The 22,019-nt window shown below is 32.4% G+C and overlaps 3 protein-coding genes across 3 annotated transcripts; 2 read left to right on the plus strand and 1 right to left on the minus strand.

Moving 5' to 3' along the window:
* Positions 1 to 100: 100 nt before the first annotated feature.
* LOC124494846 (uncharacterized) lies at positions 101 to 1,830 on the plus strand. Its single transcript, XM_047058116.2, has 3 exons — positions 101 to 277; positions 350 to 691; positions 777 to 1,830. Exons 1-3 carry the CDS (start codon positions 101 to 103, stop codon positions 1,305 to 1,307), a joined length of 1,050 nt encoding a protein of 349 aa, XP_046914072.2. The 3' UTR covers positions 1,308 to 1,830.
* A 449-nt stretch (positions 1,831 to 2,279) lies between these two features.
* On the plus strand, positions 2,280 to 14,217 carry LOC124495122 (papilin-like). The gene is given in 12 exon segments (XM_075729472.1): positions 2,280 to 3,781; positions 3,963 to 4,276; positions 4,347 to 4,392; positions 5,285 to 5,387; positions 5,461 to 6,560; positions 6,628 to 6,804; positions 6,806 to 12,500; positions 12,579 to 12,687; positions 12,767 to 12,881; positions 12,938 to 13,184; positions 13,243 to 13,548; positions 13,623 to 14,217. Coding segments are annotated over 12 exon segments (8,742 nt in total). The 5' UTR covers positions 2,280 to 3,448; the 3' UTR covers positions 13,820 to 14,217.
* Positions 14,218 to 17,666: 3,449 nt separating this feature from the next.
* On the minus strand, positions 17,667 to 18,634 carry LOC142597406 (uncharacterized). The gene has a single exon (XM_075729476.1). The coding sequence runs from the start codon at positions 18,448 to 18,450 to the stop codon at positions 18,235 to 18,237; it is 216 nt and encodes a 71-aa protein (XP_075585591.1). The 5' UTR covers positions 18,451 to 18,634; the 3' UTR covers positions 17,667 to 18,234.
* Between the last annotated feature and the right edge of the window lie 3,385 nt (positions 18,635 to 22,019).

Below are 22,019 nucleotides of genomic sequence, written 5' to 3' on the forward strand. Positions count from 1 at the left end.
GATCATTTATTTATCCACTTTGGCCATATATCCAATGATTCGTTGTCAACACAATTCATTATATGATAATATATTCATTGATCATTATTGTTTATTCAATATGACCTATGTGATGATTAATCATAATCATCATCAACATAATGATAATGGACAAACATGGTTCGAAAATATTTATTCATCATCATCATCATCATCATTGGATGTTTCACATCAATCAGATTATTTTGTCCATTTTCATGATTATTATCCACATTTGATTGCCATATTTGCCATTCTGGTATTCTTAGTATTCCTAGTGTGTGTATGTCATTTCAATTTAATTCTTTGTTTTGTTTTTTCCAATATATAGTTTTCGATAAATTTTATGGCAAATTTCTTGCGAAAAAAACTGAATTCTATACATTCGAAATTATTATTCAATAATGGCTATTTTAAACATAAAATACGGAAACGAAAAAATCCAAAGAATCTAAATCAACATCAAATTCATCGTCGATTTATAGCGTTAAAATTTCATCATTGTTTATTGCTATTTTTCGATACAGAATTTATCATTCTGTTGGGATTATTTGTACAGATGGCCATTTTGAATGTAACTTTTGGCAATGAAATTCTCTGGTATGGTTTACGAATATTTCAATATTACATTTTCACCATTTCATCGAAATATCCCATTAATATATTTGAATTGGTAAGAATTTTCTTTGTTTTTTTTTTGTTTTGTTTTCATCTCTCTATTGATTTTCGAATTTGATGTTATGTGTGTTTGATGATAGATGTTTCCAATATTCACTAAATGTTCGATACGAACATTTGGCACAAGCGGTATGGAAATCCATTATGATGGTCTATGTCAACTTCGTTATAATTATTGTAATCGTATAACATTTGCATTGATTTGGTTTCTATATTTTTCGATCATTTTATCAATTGTAATGACATTTATTCAAAAAATTTTAATCATTCTAATCAAACAATATCGTCGATCAATAATTATAACGAAATTAATCAATGATGATGATGATGATGATGACGATGAAACATTGAAAAGAAAATTTCAAAAAAAACATCTGGATTTAGACATTTTTATCACCGTAAATTGTTTGATAGAACAATTTGGTAAGGCAAGAACAAAACAGATTATCTTTGAACGATCATTCGATGATAATGATGACAATAATGAACATGAAGATATTGCTTTGCTTGAGATTGGAATTGTGGATCGAATTTCATCAACAACAACAACAACAATAACAACCGCCACCAACAACACACAACCATCATCATCACCATTGCTGTCACCATAGTCATTGGGTGTGTGTGTGTGTGTGTTCGAATCGAATTGAATTGAATGAATTGTCAACGGCGGAAAAAAAAATGTCCAAATGTTTTCAAGGTTACTAAAAGCCACGATGACATGATAGATAATCGACAAACAAAGCCATCCATCCATCCACCATCCATCCATTCATCGCCATTTGACATTTCAACCAAAAATAATAAAATCGTTTAAGATTACATACGAAAGAAAAACATTTTCAAACGAAAACACGTCCAGTTGCCGATTGTAAACAGTCAAGTTTAAAGAAAATAAAAAATGTCAAGATAAATCTTGAAAAAAGCACATGCTACAACAACAACAACAACGACGACGACAACAGAAAAAATTCTTGGTCAACCAAAAAAAAAAACAATTTTACAAACACAAAAACAACAGCTAATCTTTACCAAAAGTCAATTAATGTAACTCGACAACAACCAAAAACCAAAAATAGTAAATAGTAAATAATCTTGTTTGACATTTTCATTTTTTTTTTTTTCATAATAATCCTTTGCATTGAGAATATAATCTGTTATTGTGCAAAAATCAATAAAAAAATTTCAATATCGAATGATTTTATTTTTCGCTAATTAGAGTAATACTTGATTGAACACACACGGATTCAGGATTTTTATGACCAAAAAAAAAAAAAATCTTAGAATTCCGATTGGATTGTATGAAAGCCAATTAATAATTGAGTAATAACAAGAAAAGAAAAAATTCGTTCATCAAATTCACACACTTGATGAAAGGAAATCCTGGTATGATTCATTCGGAGAAATTTTTTTTTTATCATCACTGCCAATCAGAACGATGATCATCAAACACGACAACAAAAATACCGGATTCTTTTTTTTTTTTTTTTTTTTTGATTCAAATTTTTTTTTCCATAAAGAATGCTGAATCAACAAATTCAAACAATGTTACATACTCATTGAATGACTCTCTCTCTTATTCATTGTCTGGTTTTTTTCTTCGAATCTTCTTTCGAATGTTTTCTTTTTTTTTTGTCGGTGCCTTGATTTTTCTGTGTGTGTCTGGAATATTTTTAATTTACAAGACATGATGATGATCATCAAATGGAAACGAAAAAAAACCGAACATTCATTTCATTTTTATATAAACATTCGAAAAAATGTCTGTCAATATCTTGGCTTGATTTGGCTTTTTTCTTTTTTTTTTGATACATTGTGTTTAATCATCATCATCATCATGGTAAAAGCTGTAAATCCAATTCAATGGTGGTGGTGGCGGTGCCTGTGATTCAGCCAACAACCATGTTTTTACACAGGATTTTGAATCATGTCAATTTTTTTTTGTTTTTGTTTCTGTAAATTGTGTGCCAGATATTAAACCGACACACACACACCAAAAACACATATAAATAACACCCACCCACCCAACAAAAAAAATGTTGCCATTATGAAGTCATTCAATATCGTTTAAAGGAAGAATAAGAACAAGTAAGCTGTTTTAGTTGGGCCAAATTTTTTTTTTCAGCAAAAACATTCTGAATTCTCAATGTTCTGACCCAACCCTGTGTGTGTGTGTATGCGCAAGGTTTATTCATCGTCGTCGTCGTCATCATCGTCATCGTTCATCAAGGAAAGAAAAACGGAACGAACAAAAAAAGAATGTTGAATTGAACGGAAAAAAAGTTTGTAAGTTTTTCTTCTCATCGAAATCATCAACATCCGAAGATCTCAAATCAATTATATTGGATTGTTGTTGATCGAATCTATCAAAATCGATTGATCGAATTCGATAGATTCGATTCGATTTTCATCAGTGTGTATGTTTTATAATTATTATATCATTATTTTGTTGGCCAACTACAACATCCTTTTCCCGTTTTTACTTCCTGTTGTTTTGTTTTCGTTTTTTTTTTATTTTTTGGTTCATTCGTTTCCACCACCACCATCATCATCATCAGTTCAATTCTTAAGACAATCAAATCCGAAAGACATTTCATTCATTCATTCATTGGATTGGATTCGACACGTTTATGTTGGTTATTGGCTAGAAAAAAAATTATTGAATTATTCTCCATAATATAACTTGTTTGAATTTGATTGTTATATTCAAATCAACGAGTTGATTCGGATTGATTGTTGGTTGATCATCATTATGCAACGATTCCATCAAGATGATCACAAAAGTCCATGTCGATTGTTGTCGTTGGATGAGAATCAACAACAACAACAACAACGACAACGACATCAATCCACCATAATTGATGATAAATCATCACCATCATCAACAAAATCTTGGAATAGAATTGGAAAAAAATTTGTGCAATTTTCTCTATCATTCTATCGTTATCATCAATCATCATATCGTCCATTTGAATCATCTATCGTTAAATTAATCATATTCACCACCACCATATTATTATTATTATTATCATGTTCACCCATTTCCGCATCGATGAATTTTCGGTTTTTAAACCATAATAAAAATGTAAGCTATCAATTGATCTTTTTTGTGTATATAAAGTAAATTGTAGAATTTATAAACATGCCACCACCACCCAACAAAACCAGAATTTAGGTCTTAAACTCTATAAATAAATTTGACATGCCACAACAAGATTTATATAACATTGTTTAAATTGGTTTTTCTTATTTTTTCTTATATATAGAATATTCTTTCACAGAATGATACAAAAATTTTAAATAATCAAAAACATCATGATTTTATTCCGAACATTCAAATTGCTAATGAAATTGTTGAATATATTAATCATACCACAACAAATGAAAATCGAAGACAATGGAAACGTCAGATTTCACAACCATTACAATTATCACCGGAAATTGTTTTAGGTTTTGGTTCACCATATCAACAACAACTTGATCAAGGACCATGGGGTCCATGGAGTGATCTAAGTGAATGTACAAGAACATGTGGCAGTGGTGTTTATTATCAGACACGTGTTTGTTTAGATCCATTGAGGTTAGTATAGTGATGCTTTTTTCCAATCTCTATTTTCATTTTTTTTTAATTGAAAACAAAAACAAAACAGAACCTGTAACGGACCAACGAAACGATATCTTAGTTGTAATCTTCAGGTAAGCCAGACAAAAACAAAAAAAAACACTTGTTGCTCATTCCTATATTAATTAATGGATTATTGTAGCTAAATGAACTTGAACTTGATCTACTTTTTTTCCTCAAAAATACCTGTCGTCCTTGTTCTCTCTCTCTCTCTCTCTCTCGTTTTCTATTATTATCATCACAATGATTATTATTAGGTCAGCGATACAAATATAGCAACACACACACACATTTACATCGAATAATGATAGCCTATGTTTGTTGTTTTCTTTATTTGAAAAAAAATAAAAATAGAAAGTGTCCCACCACCACCACACACATAGACAATTCTAATAATGGAATGAAAATGAAAGGCGCATTTTTTTCTGCTAAAAATGAAATGAAATGAAAATATATAGGTTAGGAGGACAATAAATACCAATTGGAAGGCCATTGAAAGAGAAATTTAGGTCCCTCGTTACTAAAGTTGTCGACCTTGTTTATATGGCCAGGTCAACCTGTGTATGAATGTAGGTCAAATTTAAAAAAACGTGGTCGCCAGTTACAATTTGTTGTATTTGGATTTACAAAAATAAAAATAAAAATGAAACCGATCCACACATACACACACACACACACACACACACCAATGATGATGATGGACATTATTAGGCAATGACTTGGTTTCATTTTCTAAGTTTCAAAATAGATTTTTCTTTTTTTTCAGTCGTTTTTCCTTACAAAAAAAGAAAAAGATTTATTTGTTCCAATGGTCCATATATCCATTTCTTCATTGACCTTAATCTATTTTCTTAATTTATCATTTCTTTAACTGCAAAGCATAGTGTGTGTGTGTGTGTGCGTATGTGTTTGTTTTGTTTACAATTACCCGGAAATGTTTTTAAAAAAATTCGTTTTTTTTGCTAGGAATGTCCGGAAGACACCGAAGATTTTCGTGCAAATCAATGTGCACGATTCAATCCGATTCCATTTGATGGACGATATTATAATTGGTTACCACATTATAAAGGTATGTTAAAGTGATGATTTTGTTTTGCAATGAAAATTCATTTCTAAATGATGAATCTAACATTTATATATAGCCGATGGAAATCCTTGTGAATTGAATTGTAAACCAGAAAATGAACGTTTCTATTATCGTCATTCGAAAAAAGTAATCGATGGTACACGTTGTTATGATGATGACTCGAACAACATCTGTTTGGATGGTGTGTGCGTTGAATTGGGTTGTGATCGTGCCCTTGGATCGAATGTTAAAGAAGATAATTGTCGTGTATGTGGTGGTGATGGTTCTACATGTCGTCCTGTATCTGGAGTGTATCAACAGAATCAAGGTTTACGTACCGGTTATAATGATATGTTGTATATACCGGCCGGATCAACTAACATCACTATACAGGAAGTTATGCCCACCAATAATTATTTGGCCATTCGTAATCAAAAAGGTCGATGGTATTTAAATGGAAAATGGCGTATACAGCCACCGGCTACTTATGAAATCGCAGGTACAAAATTTCATTATCAACGTCCACATGGTACACGTCGATATGATAATTTTCCGGAAAAACTTCGTGCCCTTGGACCAACTAAAGAACCATTATTCATTCAATTATTATATCAAGAACCGAATCATGGTGTTTCATATGAATATTCCGTTCCATTGACAAATGAAGATCAATATGGTGGTGAAATACCAGTTCCCGATGTTATTGCCAGTTCTTCTTCGAATGGTAGTCGAAGAGGAGGTGGATATCCAAGATATGTTTGGATTTTTGGCGATTATTCGGAATGTTCAAAATCCTGTGGTACAGGTGTTCAACGAAGAAATGTTTATTGTGCCTCAATGAATACACGAACCGGTCAGCAAGAACGTGCAGCCGATTCGCTTTGTGATTCATCAAAACGACCACCGGATATACGTCCATGTCATAATGAAAAAAAATGTACAGCACAATGGCAATATAATGATTGGAGTGAATGTTCATGTGTTCATGGTGTACGTTATCGTAATGTTTATTGTTCTTCTGGCGATTCGGATATTTGTCCTGCTGCAAAAGGATCTACTGATATTCTACCAGATTTTCATTGTGCCATGAACAATCAAACACGACCTGAAAGTGTACAGAAATGTCAACCAGATTTGAATCATTGTCCAGACTGGATTACAGGTGAATGGACAAAGGTTTGTTATATAATTTTATGTAATTGAAAGAAAAAATAATGAAATTATTTTTTTCACCCTTAAATAGTGTGATAAACATTGTGGTGTGGGTAAACAAACTCGTAAAGTTCGTTGTGGCCGTAAACCTCATATACCACCACCTGTTGAATCTGTAGCTTTGGTTCCAGAAACTACAACCACCATTTTAACGGCAAGTGAATTATTAGCCGATACTATAGGTCCTCAACTAGATTCGGCGGCAACAACTTTGGCGCCACCAAAATGAAGCATCCACGATCATGCATGATTCTGAATCATCTGAAGCTGTGGTAACAACTATTGCATCAACAGATCCAACTACAACTACAGCTGAGAATCATAGTGATCAAGAATTGCAACCAGCAAAACGTGAAACATCTGAAGATTCTAATGATGACGATGATGATTTAGAATATGTGGAAGAATATTTTTGCGATTTAACCAATAAACCACCGGAACACCAATCCTGTTCATTACAACCTTGTGAAGATTTAGGTTCGGTAGAATGGGTTACATCATCATGGTCATCATGCGATATAGATTGTGCAGCACATGTACAAACTAGACAAGTTGCTTGCATTTCTAGTGATGGACAAGTATTTCCCGATGAAACATGTATTGAACTTCGTGGTGAACGACCAGCTGATCGCCAAGATTGCCCCGATGGATCTGTTTGTTCACATTCATTGTGGTTCACATCTGAATGGAGTAAATGTACGGGTACTTATATCGGTGATGGTATGCAAACTCGTCATGTATTTTGTGGCCATATTGATGATAAAGGAATGGTGGTCAAAGATGATGAAAATAAATGTCAAATGGAAATGAAACCAATGAAAGCTACTGTTTGTGAATTGGAACCAAACAACGACGATGATCATTGTTCTAAAGGCCAATGGTTTAGTGGTCCATCCGGTCCATGTAATGTTCCTTGTGGTGGTGGAAAACGAATTCGTAAACGTTTTTGTTTGAAAACCGTGAAAAATGGTCAATCAATTGAAATTAATCCAAGTGAAAGCTGCAATGATGATGAATCAACAACGAATTTAATGTCCGAATCTGAACAATGTAATATTGAAACATGTGATCCTGATCGATTGGCAACGATGGTCGATTGTAAAGATACAGAATATGGTTGCTGTCCAACCGATGGTTCTACACCAGCTGATGAAGATTTACGTAATTGTCCTATGACTATAGTCGAATCTATCGAACGTTGTTCGCAATCTGAATATGGATGCTGTCCTATGGGAAATGCTGAAAATGATGAAATAGAATTTGAAAATGGAAATAGAAATTTAACTCTAGCTTTAGGACCATATGGACTTGGTTGTCCAATTCATTGTTCGAATACACAATTCGGTTGCTGTCCAGATATGATAACAATAGCAAATTCAAGTGATCATTCAGAATGTCCACGGTCATTGGAAGAAACGACAACAATGATGATGACTACGACAATGGAACCGACAACAACAATGATGACAACTATTAATGCAGAAATCGAACAGACAACATTATCAACCGATACAATTCCAATCGCTGGTTTATCATTCGGTAATTGTTCTGATGGAGATGATCCATCAATGTGTGCGATTTCCACAACATCAGCTAATCTAGTAACCGATTGTTCACGATCTAAATTTGGTTGTTGTCCAGATGGATGGAATGAAGCTCAAGGACCAAATGGTGAAGGATGTGAAGAAGGAAGTGGAGATATCAGTACATTTTTGGCCAGTACAATCAATACAGTTATGAATATATTCATTACTACCGAAGTTCCAGTTACAGAAGAAGATATTGATTGTAGTCTCACAGAATTTGGATGCTGTCCGAATGGAAAAAAGAAAGCTACTGGCATACGATACTATGGATGTACGTGTCATGATTATCCATTTGGATGTTGTCAAGATGGATATACTCCGGCTTCTGGTGAAAATCATGAAGGTTGTCTTTGCGAACGAATGTTATATGGTTGCTGTGCCGATGGCAATACACCGGCTAAAGGTCCCGATCGTCAAGGTTGCGATTGTACATCATCACCATATGGATGCTGTTCAGATATGTTTACATTTGCACAAGGACCAAACTATCAAGGCTGTCCATGTGATACTCTAACGTATGGATGTTGTCCAGGTAGCCAGATTCCAGCACGTGGACCAGATTTTGCTGGCTGTAGTTGTGCCGATACACCATTTGGTTGCTGTGCTGATGGTATTACCGTTGCATATGGTCGAAAATTCGAAGGTTGTCCAAGTGGATTGCCATTGGATATGAAATTGAATTCTGAAGTCTGTAAACTACCTAAAGAATCGGGACCATGTTCGAATTTTTCAGTTCAATGGTTTTTCGATAATGAAAGTGGCCGTTGTAATCGATTCTGGTATGGTGGCTGTCAAGGAAATGGAAATCGTTTTAGTTCACAGGAACAATGTGAACGTTCATGTGTCAAACCCGAAGGTTCTGAAAGATGTTTGTTACCGAAAATTCCTGGCCCATGTAATTCATCATCGGAAGCCTATTATTATGATGAGGAAACAAAACGTTGTGAACGATTTTTGTATGGAGGATGTTTGGGCAATACGAACCGTTTTGAAACAATGGAACAATGCGTACAGACTTGTATCTATCAGGAAACGGCGCTAGATCAATGTGATCAACCACCACAACCTGGACCATGTCGTGGTAGCTATAAACGATGGTATTATCGTCGTGAAGAAGGTCGATGTCGTGATTTTAGCTACGGTGGTTGTCATGGTAATCTAAATAATTTTCAAACTGAAGATGAATGTCAAAGTGCTTGTGCTTCACGTACAGCATTCGAAATCTGTATGCTTGGTAAAGCTGAAGGTTCATGTTTAGGATTATTTCCACGTTGGTTTTTCGATTATCGTACCGGTCAATGTCAGGAATTTACTTATTCGGGTTGTGGTGGCAATAAAAATCGTTTCATCGATCGTATTTCTTGTGAACAACTCTGCAATCAAACTGTACCCGACTATTTCTATCCAACTACTCATCAACGACAATCTTATGATCAACAACCATCGTATCCATATTCCGAACGCGATAATGAAATCGTTCCAGTTGTTCCACCATCTTCATACGAAAGTGTTTGTGCTTTACCATATGCACAAGGAAATTGTCGAGATGCAATCATACAGTGGTATTTTGATGTTAATACACGTCGTTGTCAACGATTCTATTATAGTGGCTGCGGTGGTAATGATAATCGTTTCAATGATCAAATACAATGTGAACAAAAATGTTTGGCATATGCATCACAGATTACACCGATGATGCAACATGATCCATGTTTAGAACCAAAAGATATTGGTGATATTCAATGCCAAGATTATCGTCATCGTTGGCATTATGATGTTGAAGATCGACGTTGTCATCGTTTCTATTATTATGGTTGTGGCGGTAATCGCAATAATTTCGAAACCGAAGAAGAATGTACAGCCCGATGTGTAATACCAAGAGAACGTGGTAGCCAACAACAACAACAACAACAGGTGATTAGATATGATGGACAACGATTACCACCAACACATTCGGATGCAGAAATGCATGGTATAACATCGATTGAAGAATTTCATCCAGAAAATTGTTTCAAACAATTTGATTCTGGTCCATGTGAAAAGAATCATATACAATGGCATTATGATAGTCGTGATGGTGTTTGTAAAGAATTCATCTATGGTGGCTGTGAAGGTAATGAGAATCGTTTCCATTCTCAACAAGAATGCCAGACAAAATGTTGGAATTCACAAGATATCTGTAAATTATCGCAGATACGTGGTTCATGTACTGGAAATTTTACACAATATTATTATGATCATCAAAATAATGAATGTTATGAATTTCAATTTAGTGGTTGTTATGGTAATGCTAATCGATTTAATTCGAAAGAAACCTGTGAACAACAATGTAGAAATGAACATCCAATACCCTCTGGTGTTTCACAGCAACAAATATCTCAATCAACACCAGTTGATCAACATCGATCACAACAACAACAACAACAACAGATTCCTGATGTATCGACCAGTCCGAATAAAACACATTTGGATCGATGTCATCAACCAATGGTTAAAGGTCCATGTCGTGCATATTTTCCACGATATTATTATTCTGCTGAAGAAAATCGTTGTCAAATGTTTATCTATGGTGGTTGTGATGGCAATGAAAATCGTTTTGATCGTGAAGAAGATTGTGAAAAAGCCTGTAAGAGAACTCCTGATAGCGTACGTGAAGATGAAGAAGAACCACGTGAAGGTATTGATCAACCAGAAGTGATATGTTTCTTAAAAATGGAACCAGGATCATGTCATGAAACCAGAGCTAGATGGTGGTATGATCCAAATAGTCACACATGTTTCCCATTTGTTTATAGTGGCTGTAGAGGTAATAAGAATCGATTTGAAAATTTTGATAGCTGTATTCGATTCTGTTCGGGTGTATCACAACGTCAACAACAGCAATCACAATATCCTTCCCATCAATTTATATACACATCTCCTGCATCGCCAACTATACCAGAACAACAACAATCTTATCCATATGTACCTCATACGTCTAGACCATTACCATCAACTCATGAACAATCTGCTGTTCATCCTGGCTGTGAACCAATGGAATGTCAGGAAGATAATTGTATACTAGGAATCGATTATTATCACGATCAACGTGGTTGTCCAGTCTGTCGTTGTGTTAATCCATGTAATGATATTCGTTGTCCAGAAGAAATGAGTTGTGCTGTTGAATTATTCCGTGATGAAATTACTGGTAAAATTCGTGCAAATGCTGAATGTCGATTACGAGTGAAACCGGGTGAATGTCCACGAAACATTCATATTGTACCGGAATCTGAACGTGAACAATCAATCGAATGTTATGATCAATGTAGATCAGATGCTGATTGTCGTGCATCCGATAAATGTTGTAATAATGGCTGTGCCGATATTTGTGTTGCAATCGAAGGTTATTATACATATCAAGAATCATCTAAAATGCCACTATCTTCCTCATCATCATCGGAACATCAATATAATCAATCTACTTATTATTATTCACCAACGCATGATGTTTCACAACAACAACAACAATCAAGCTATTATAATTATTCAGTTGTTAATCAACAACAACAACAACAACAACAAACAAATAGTGACCATCATAGACAACCACCATATGCTGAAGGATCTACGTATAATGAACATCGTCAAGAATATGGACATGATCAGAATGGTAGCCGTGATGGTGGAATAGTCACTCAAAGTAATGGCCATCCTGATCAAGTAGTACATACAGGTGAACAACATGTTTATCATACAACTAATGGAAATCATAATGATGATAATGGTGGACAAAATCAATCAACACAACAACAACAGCCAAGTTATCCTTATGATCAAAATCAACTACAACCTGGCCAACAACAACAAAAACAACCAATAGATCCAAATCAAGATCAGCAATCTATCTATTCTTATAATTATCCATATTCACATCCGGATCAACGACAACAAGAACAACAGTATCAATATAATCAACGCCAAAATGTTGACAATAATGGTAATTATCCAGATCGTCAACAACATTCTGGTAATGGACAATCACCACCGCAAGATTCACAACATTATCCTGGATCTATTGTTGTTCGATCTGGCCAAGAAGAGGCGATTCTAGATTGTCCATCATCAAAAGATTCGATGAATTTAGAAACAAACAATCAATCAACATCGTCGGTAATATGGATAAAAGATGGACAGCAGATTGATCAATCATTAGATCGTTATGATCTATTATCGAATGGTTCATTAAGAATATTAAACATTGAACCAAATGATCGTGGTATATATTATTGTCTGGCAAATCCAAAAACTGGTTATCAAATGGTACCATTAGAAGTGAATGGTAAGTTTTAAACTGCTTATTATCATTATGCTTATCGATCTGTTGCTTAAATTGGCTGGAATTTTTTTTTCTGCAAAGAACCTGCAAAAATCTTGCCTGAAGGACCTAAACGTGTAATTGCACAGGTTGGCATGCCTATCTATTTACATTGTCATGCAATCGGTTCTCCGGAACCTAAAGTTACATGGTTTGTACACATTCGCACAATTTGATTTGATTTTTTTTTATTTGGCTTTAAATTTTTTTTTTAAATTTCAATTCAAAAGGTGGCGTGGCGATCAAATGCTTCCAATTAATGATCGAAAATATCAACAATGGCCAAATCATACATTGATCATACAAAGAGTTGAAGAGAAAGATAGTGGTTATTATACTTGTCATGTATGTGAATGATTTTTGCTTTGACAGATAATTGTCAATTGATTTTTTTTCTGCAGGCTACTAACGGCATAGAACCAGAAGAAGGTGAACGAAAAGATATTGAACTATTGCTTGATATTGCTTCAAATAAACGTGATGAATTGGAAATTGTTCCATATGATCCAAGCTTATTTCATCATCAAAATAATAAAGATCAACATATTATTGGTGATCAACAATCAAATGCACAAAACACGAATGAAATAGATTTAGCAAATGCCAATGGCAATACGATTATAAGCAATACAGTTGCTATTCATGAAGGTTAGATTCACTGTTTGGTTGACCCATTTTTTTATTTCATTATTTTATTTATTTATAGATCCAATCACAACGGAAATTGATTTCTGGCCAAAAGATTATCGTGTTGGATCATTATTACATCTAGATTGTATTGTTCGAAATCAAAGAACCAATCAGATAATACCATCGGCCAATGTTGTATGGTATGTCAATAGTGACATACCGTTATTGGTTGATCAAACAAATCATCATCATTATATGTTGATGGCCAATAATTCATTGTTGGTTTATCATCTGACACGTGGTGATTCTGGTGAATATCGATGCCGTGCCAGTACTGGACCTAAAAGTGATTCATATTCATCCGTTCATTTACAAGTGGAAAGTAAGTTTTTTTGTATTTGTAATTTGATTTTTATCCAGAATAAAAAAAACTCTTTGATCTCTTTCATTACTTAGACATTCATATACCGGCCGATTGTCAAGATAGTCCAGTATTTGCTAATTGTGCCATGATCGTACAAAATAATTATTGTCGTAATCCACATTTCCATAAATTCTGTTGCCGTTCATGTTATATTGCAGAACATGGTCGACAAAAATCACAACATTATCAACAACATGAATCATCATCGAATGAAATAAATCAACCATGAACCAAACAACAAAATAATCGAATGGATGTAAATAAATCAAGTTGAAAGAGAGAGAGAGAAAAAAAAGACACCATTCTCTTTGAAAAAATTTAAATTGAAAATATCGGCTGTGTGTTGTTGTTTACACATTACATTTCATCAATTTTCAATTTCATGCTGCCACATTTTGTATTCTTTACATATTTTTTTTTTTTTTTTTGGCTGTCCATTTTCCCATTATTATCATTCTATTTTAATCAAACACAAATTGCAAATCGAATCGAGATGAAATTTGAGCTAAAACTGAAAAAAAACAGATTCAATAAGCAAAAAACATCAAAGTCAATAAAGATAGAGATTCTTTTTTTTGCTGAATATTTGAAAAGAAAAAAATTTTTATTGAATAAAAATATCACAAATTGAATAACTGTCTTTTTCTCTATACCATTGGTGGTGGTGGCTTTTTTTTGTTTTTTATTTTTAACTTTTCATAGACAAATAATGTTTATTGATTCATTGATTTGATTTATCCATATAGTTGACAATACACGATGATTGTGTGATGAGTGAAAAAAAAATTATATGTTCAGATCAAGATCATATGATTCTCTATGATAAATTGTTGATGTTGATATATGATGGCCATGATGATCACGCGAAATAAAAATGATGATGATGAGTAGGCAAAAAAAAATTGATATTATTTTATTTTGGCGTTCAAGATAAATATAAAAATAAATAAACAAATAAACATGGAGGAATCTAAAACAGAGAAAAAAAAATGAATTAGAAATCAAATGATAATCAAATAAAGGGAAATGTACATACATACATAATTTGTAAATACTTGCACTGGTTATCTATATGAAACGGAAACCATGTGATGTGATATTCGAGAAAGAGAGAGAAAGAAAAAAAAATGAAAAACATTAATTTGATATATGAATGAATGGTTGTTGAAATAATAATGTTGTTTATTACATATAACGGACGTAACCATCCTTTCTCTCTCTCCATATTCATGATTGATTGAGATGTTCAAAAAAAAAAACTTGTCAAAAGTAGAAAAAGAAAAAAAAATCAGATTTTTCGGATTTTTTTTTTAATGTTCATTCATGTGACACACACAATATAATTGCTGTCAATAATTATAATGATGATGATCATTTTTTTATTTTGATATGTGTGAATGAACACACACACACACACACACACCAACCGGAACTGAAAAAGAAACTTATTCAATCGTCTTTGAATGCAAAAAGTGGTGTGTGTGTGTGTGTGTGGTGGATCCATCGGAACATTTTTGCTGTGTATGTCACGGATTAACGATAATGATGATATGTTAGTAACATGGTGATTTTTTCTCTAGAATAGTTATGATCCAATTGTTCTGAATAAGAAATGCAAAAAAAAAACAATAGAAACCATATGGATGAATAATGATGATGAAACATGTGGAGGATAATGATAGAGTTTTTCGAATATTTGGTCACAAAGTAACAAAATAATTGGAATAATACGTATGTATAATACGTTTTTCATATCATACGAATAAATGAATGAATATGGCTCCATCACACTGGATTCAAGATCTAGGTCATAACCGTCGCATTGTTTTCTTTTTTTTTTTTTGATTACATTTTTTTCGGTCGACTGATGAATGAATGATTTTAGGGTGGTATTCTTATTTTGGCCTGGTCGACTTTTTTTTCCTGTTCATTCAATTCATTTTTATTTATATCAAAAATCCATCAGATCATAGTCTCTTTCAATCTGTCCATTTGCTCGAAACAACAACAAAAAAAAATGTAATCAACATCATTGTGGTTACAAACGAATTTTTTTTCAACTTGAATCAAAATGCCATTTTTAATTAATGTAAATGTGTGTGTGTGCGTTTGGCTATTTGTACACCAACACATGTAGACCGAATGGAATTTATTTTTTTCTTGTCAGACAGACATTCTTTTTTTATTTTGTTTTTGTGTTTGAAATCAAATGAAATAAAATCAAACTAAAAATAGTTGAAATGTTGATGATGATGATACAACGCCTTTATCCAAAACAAAAACAAAAAAAAAAACATTTTGTAACTGGTGACTGGTTTTTTTAAGCACAATCATCATTATATCATCAACATCATTAATGAATTACAAATCTCATTGGTTAGATTATATCCATTAAATCATCAATTACAAATTGATTACAACACCAGGATTAAAAAAAAATAATGTGAATTCTCGTTAAATGGTTGAATAATGATTGGGAGTCCAAATAATGATCATTTTTTTTATTTGTTTGTTTTTCATTGAATCCAACAACAACAACAACAACAAAAAATTAGAAAATAAAAGATTTGGTAACCATGATTTGAATGATGGTAAGTAAATTCTCCATTGATTTTATGAAAAGAAATTCTAATTTTTTGTTTTATTTTCTATATAGTATGAAGATGTGAAATGCACACCATAATTTTATTATTATTATTACAAACAATTCAAAACAACAAACAACCAACTAGAATAACAATCGTATATTTAATATATAACAATCAACATTTAATTTAATTTAATTCGTTATCATCATCATCATCATCATTTTTGAATTGTCCTTTTTTTCTGTACCATCAATATAACACACATACACACACATTTACGTGTATATTGACAGTAGCAAAAGAAAAAAAAATAAAAAAAGACACTGAAGCTCTCTCATTGCATACTGGCCATACAAAAGAGAACATTAACCTCATTTACACCAATGAAAATACAATATACAATATATTATGACCAAATATACGATAGATGAAGAAAACGAAAAATGAGAAAGAAAGAAAAAAAGCCAAACCAAATAGCAGATAATAATGATTTTGAATGGATGGCTGAATGCATCTATCCATGTGTGTGTGTGTGTGTGTATCAACAGGGGTGACACAAAAGATTTTTTCTTCTCAACGAACGAAATGAAAAAGAAAAAATTTTCCATTCGGGTATTCTTCTTTTTTTTTCTTTATTGAATTTGTTGAGGAGAAATGTTGAATATACAAAAAAAAACAAGTCTCGTCTTCTCTTTTCTTTTTTTTTTCGTTCGTTTCGACAATCTTCGAATTTATAATTCATCTAAATATCACATCAAGATTCAGGCGCCATTGTTATTTTTTTTTTTTTCGTCGAAACATAATGAACGGACATATATACGTATATGTTATCAACAACAACGAAAGGTTCAAATGGACGACGACAACGATCGTGCCATTCGGTTAAATACCATAATGTTTAACTGAATGAGTGAATGAATGATCATTGGAGAAAAAAAATTTTATATCATGATTGCGGTTATTAAAGCGGTAAAAGAAAATAATATCATGACTTTTGGATAAAAAAAAAATTTTTTCAAATCCTATCATTCCATGTGTGTGTGTGCGTGTTTAGAATGAGACTGAGAATTGAGAACAGAACGAAATGAATTTCGCTTGAATGGCTGCTTGAAAATTGTGTGGATTTTTTTTTTTTTTTTTTTGGTAAATTAAAAGAACATGATGATGAAGAGAATGACCTGAATAAAAATTTTCCAATTTTTTTTTCATTCATTCATTGAAATAGCCGACAGATAACACAACAAACAACAGCAAAAAATGAATGATGATGATGATGATGATGGAAAAAAGATCCAAATGTGTTTGTTCATCTGTGATGATGATGATGATGATTCGAATCAAATTTGGAATACACAAAACAACAACAACAACACGGCACGCCTAATGTGCCGGCTCCATGATTCAACTTCATCATCATCATCATGATCATCCGTAAAATGAAACCCACGCATAAACAGAAAAATTCAAATCAATGTTTCTGACTTGTTGTTTTTTATCGCTTCTAAAACAGATTTATTTTATTGATATTTTTTCAAACATAAATAATTTGTAAAAAAAAATTCTGTCCATTCTGTGTGTGTTATACAGATTTTCGTTTTCAACAAAACAAACAAACAAACTTTTTAAATCAGAATCAAACGATGAAAAACGATGAAAAATTTGTATGCTGAAATCATCATATTTTCATTGGTTGATTGATGGAATTTTTAAAATTCAATCAAATTTCAATTTGAAAATATTTTCATCACTTACAAAAATTCATCATCGTCATTGTTTGATTTCCAATGTCATGATTTGCTCGTTATTGTTGGATTACACATGATTTATTCGATGTTAAGTGATGTTTTTTTTTTACTGACTAAATCGGACTTGGATTTTTTGTTTTGTAAATTCTGAAGAAGCAGTTATATGATTGAGACAGATAAAATAAGAATTTTTTTTGCGAAAAAAAAGACAAGAAAATTTACTGTGAATAATTGGTTTAAAAAAATCAAAGATCAATCAATTTCGAATGAAGAGAGATAAAAAAAGAGTGAAAAAAATTATTCAATTATTTTCAAGCTTTTGGAGCTTCAGCTTCCGCTGGTGCTGCTTGTTCCGGTTGTTTAGATGATGGACATGATGTTTTGCCTTGACAGCAACCATCTTTTTGGTTTTCAGGTTTAGCTGGACAAGCACATTTACCATCTGGCTGATCTGCTGCTGCTGTTGCTGCTGGTTTAGTTTCTTCAACAGCTGGATTGGCGGCTGGAACTTGTTCAGTGGACGACATGATGATGACAAATTGAAAATAATTTGGTGGTGATTGTTAAAGAATAATAGAACAACAAACTAAACGTAAATTTTCGTTGATGTTTGAATGACTTGTTGATTAAGTTGGTTGGCGAAAATCGAGATGATGATGTTCAACAAGTGGTTCACTCCTTTTATACTTTTTTTTCGGACGACCGATTTTTCCATTGTCTCTTTTTCATTCATTCTTTCATAGTATATATCATGTACATGTACATGGCACACTCTTTTATGAATGATTTTGCGATATGATGATGATGGAAAACATACACACACACATACACACACATTTGCCACCATGACTACTATCATCGTTTGTTGTCGATTGATGTCGATCCGGTCGGCTGCCGACGCCGACAATCACTATGATGAAGATGATGATGATCTACAATATACAAATATAAGTCATGCCACGCCACCATGGTGATGTCGGCGACAACGACAATGATAATGTTTGATTATCATCATTGTGTGTGTGATTAGTCATCATTATAGTATTCTTCCGTTGTTGCTTGGATGCTCTTTCTCTCTCGAATGTCAATTTTTTTTTGTGTGTATGTGTGTAATAAATGAAACAATCCAAAATTGAATGAATGAATTTGGTTGCAACTTTTTTTTTCTATAGAAAAAAAAATTGTTTATCGCAGCAACAATAATCCATTGGTCGTTGATTTGATAAAATGATAATTTTTTTTCTCACTCTTTTCTCTCTCTCTCATTATTCTTGTTTGTTTGTTGGTCTCGAATTTTCCATTTGTCGGGCGTTGTCGTCGTCGTCGTCGTCGACGCCGGTGACGGTGGCGGTGACGCCATTTGTTTATCATGATTTGATTTACCGGTAATATAATCTATATATCTCTCTGCGTATGTGTTTGTGTAATCAGATAGAAAAAAAAAATATGAGAGAAAAAAAACGACAGTACATGAGACGGTTATGTGGAAATCGATTTTTGAATTGATGTCGAACACAATAAAATAAAAGAACAAAATAATCAGGATCTCTGATTTTCTTTTTTTTTTTTTTTTTTTGTTTGATGAAATGATAATAAATGACAAAAAAACAAATTAAAGATTATCAACAACCGATACGATAAATATAGTGGTGGAAAAAAAATTAGGACTATTCAATCCTTTGATTCTGGTTCGATTTTTTTTTATTTGTTTGTTGTTGTCGTCGTCGTCGTCGTCGTTGTTGGTTGTACTGTTTTTTTTTTATCGGAAAATTTCAATTTTATCGTGAGATCATATAATGGATTTTCTAGATTGTTCCAAAAATCATCGTTGTCAGTCAGTCAGTCAGTTTGTTCATTCATCTACAAAACACAACTGAAAAGAAATTTTTTTTTTTTTTGGTTGAGAAAAAAAATGCTGGTTTTTTCCATCCATTCCATCGCCAATGAGAAATTTTTTTTTTTTTAAACGATGGCCATTTTGAAAGCTTCGGAAGAATTTATTGATTTCGACATCGGATTATCAAACACACACACAGGTATGTGTGTGTGATATTATGGATTCAGATTATTTTTGGGAATAAAAATAATAAATCAATCAAACGAGATGGTGGGCCAAAAAAAAGAAGACTGCAAAGGTGTGTGTGTGAGTGCGAGAGAACTCGTTTTGGTTTGATTTTTGTAGCCCAATTAATAATGTGGAACAATAAATAGTAAATTAAATTTTTTTTTTGAGAAATTTTCGAGGAATTTTATTTTCGAAATATTTTAACGGTTTTTTTTTTGCTTCTTGGTTCGTCGTCCGTTAGGTCATCATCATCATCATCATCTTCACGATCCGCGGTTTGATTTTTTTTATTTCATTTCAATGATTGTGTAGTAGACACAAATAAGTTCCGCTCTGGTTCTTTGCTTGCTTTTTTTTGATATTTTTTTTTCTTCTTTTTCTGCTGTTTCCCATGTATAATCAATGTTGAACAATTTGTCGCCGACAATTGATTATCGTTTTTGAATCGTCTTTTTTTTCTCTACTGTTATTTGTCGGCCAAATCTAATGATCTTTAATTATGGATCAGATTTCAGATTTTTTTTCACTCGTGTTTTTGTTGTTGCTGTTGTTTGTAGGTTTGGCAATTTTTTTTCTCCCAGCTAATTATACATAAACTTAGTTTTGTTTTGAAAAAAAAATGAAACAAAAAAAAAAAAATTTTTTTCAATGATGATCTAAATTGATTGAATTACAATCGGGTTAATCAAAAAAAAAAAAAAAAAAATTCAATCGAAATCATTGAATAACTGACAGACAAACAGGCAGATAGACAGAGCAGGCAAGCAGACAACCAAGCCAGACATTCGATTTTTTTTCTGATTTTTATTCGATTTCGGTATCGGTCAACAGAAACGAGAAAAAAAAACACAAGCCAAAGACCGACAAAGTTGATGATGATGATGATTATCATACTGATCATCATTAGGCTATTTTTTTTTGATTGATGTTTTTTTTCCATCTTCAACAGCAAACATCAACACCAACAACAACATGATAAACGTATGAACAGTATGTGAAGATTATGAATTTAATCTATTCTGTCTGATTATTTATTTTTTTTTTTTTTTTGCTGGGGTGGTGGTATTTTGTATTTTGTTTGATTCATGTCTAATTGATTGAATGGAATGATGAATGGAAATGAAATGGACAAAAAAAAAGAGAGAAAAATTAAAATTTAAGGATTGATCACACACACACACACATAGCCTACATTCAAGATTACAAAAAAAACCAATCAGAGGTCAATCGGAAATGGAGAATTATTTCTTTCTGTTTATTTTCTTTACTCAAAATCCTCGAGATAGGAATTTATTCAAAAATTTTTTGATCGATCGATTCATGTTAATGGAATTTTCATTTTTTTTTTTTTTTTTTTTTTTTTTTTTTTTTTTTTTTTGATTGCTCGAAATCAACATCATCATCATTTTATTTATTTATTTATTTATTCACAAGCCACACACCATGCGATGTTGTTGATGGATTTTTTTTCCACTGAACAACGACATTCCATTTCCGTTTAAAGTGGATAAACATGATGGTTGGTGGGTGTTTTTAGTTTTATTTTTGTTTATCGTTTTTTTTTTATTTTATTTTATTTTATTTTTAGCCAATTTTATTCGATAAATAGAAATTATTTTGATTGATTGATTGTAAATGAATGATTGCTTTTGATTGACAATTCAATAGCAATTCTTTACGTTTGTCGATGATGATGATGATGATGATGATAAACAATAAGCCAACAATATACGGGTATTCAGAAATATAAAAGTAGAAAAACAAAAAAAAATGACGGTTTCATCCATCAAATGTAACCGTCATTATCAATGAAAATTGTTGATGAAATCTAAAAGTAAATTCAAGATTGGATTTTGGAAAATTTCCATCCGTTATATGAATGAATGTCGCGCCAAATTTTTTTTTCTCTTTCTCTATCCATCTACTCCAAAATGTCAAAAACAAATATATAAAAAACCTATTTCTATTATTGGCCGGTACATTTCTATACTTGTGTGTGTGTTTGTGTTTAGACACTCTATGACAACGATA

This window comes from Dermatophagoides farinae, chromosome 3 (genome assembly GCF_024713945.1).
Source record: "Dermatophagoides farinae isolate YC_2012a chromosome 3, ASM2471394v1, whole genome shotgun sequence".
Lineage (NCBI taxonomy): Eukaryota > Metazoa > Arthropoda > Arachnida > Sarcoptiformes > Pyroglyphidae > Dermatophagoides > Dermatophagoides farinae.

Bases quoted from the DNA above. Each gene is read 5' to 3' on its own strand.
- LOC124494846 (XM_047058116.2), top strand. From the start codon at position 101: ATGACCTATGTGATGATTAATCATAATCATCATCAACATAATGATAAT. The intron at 278-349 runs GTATTCTTAGTA...TCCAATATATAG, and splicing joins TTGCCATATTTGCCATTCTG to TTTTCGATAAATTTTATGGC. The intron at 692-776 runs GTAAGAATTTTC...GTTTGATGATAG, and splicing joins CCATTAATATATTTGAATTG to ATGTTTCCAATATTCACTAA.
- LOC142597406 (XM_075729476.1), bottom strand. From the start codon at position 18,450: ATGTCGTCCACTGAACAAGTTCCAGCCGCCAATCCAGCTGTTGAAGAA.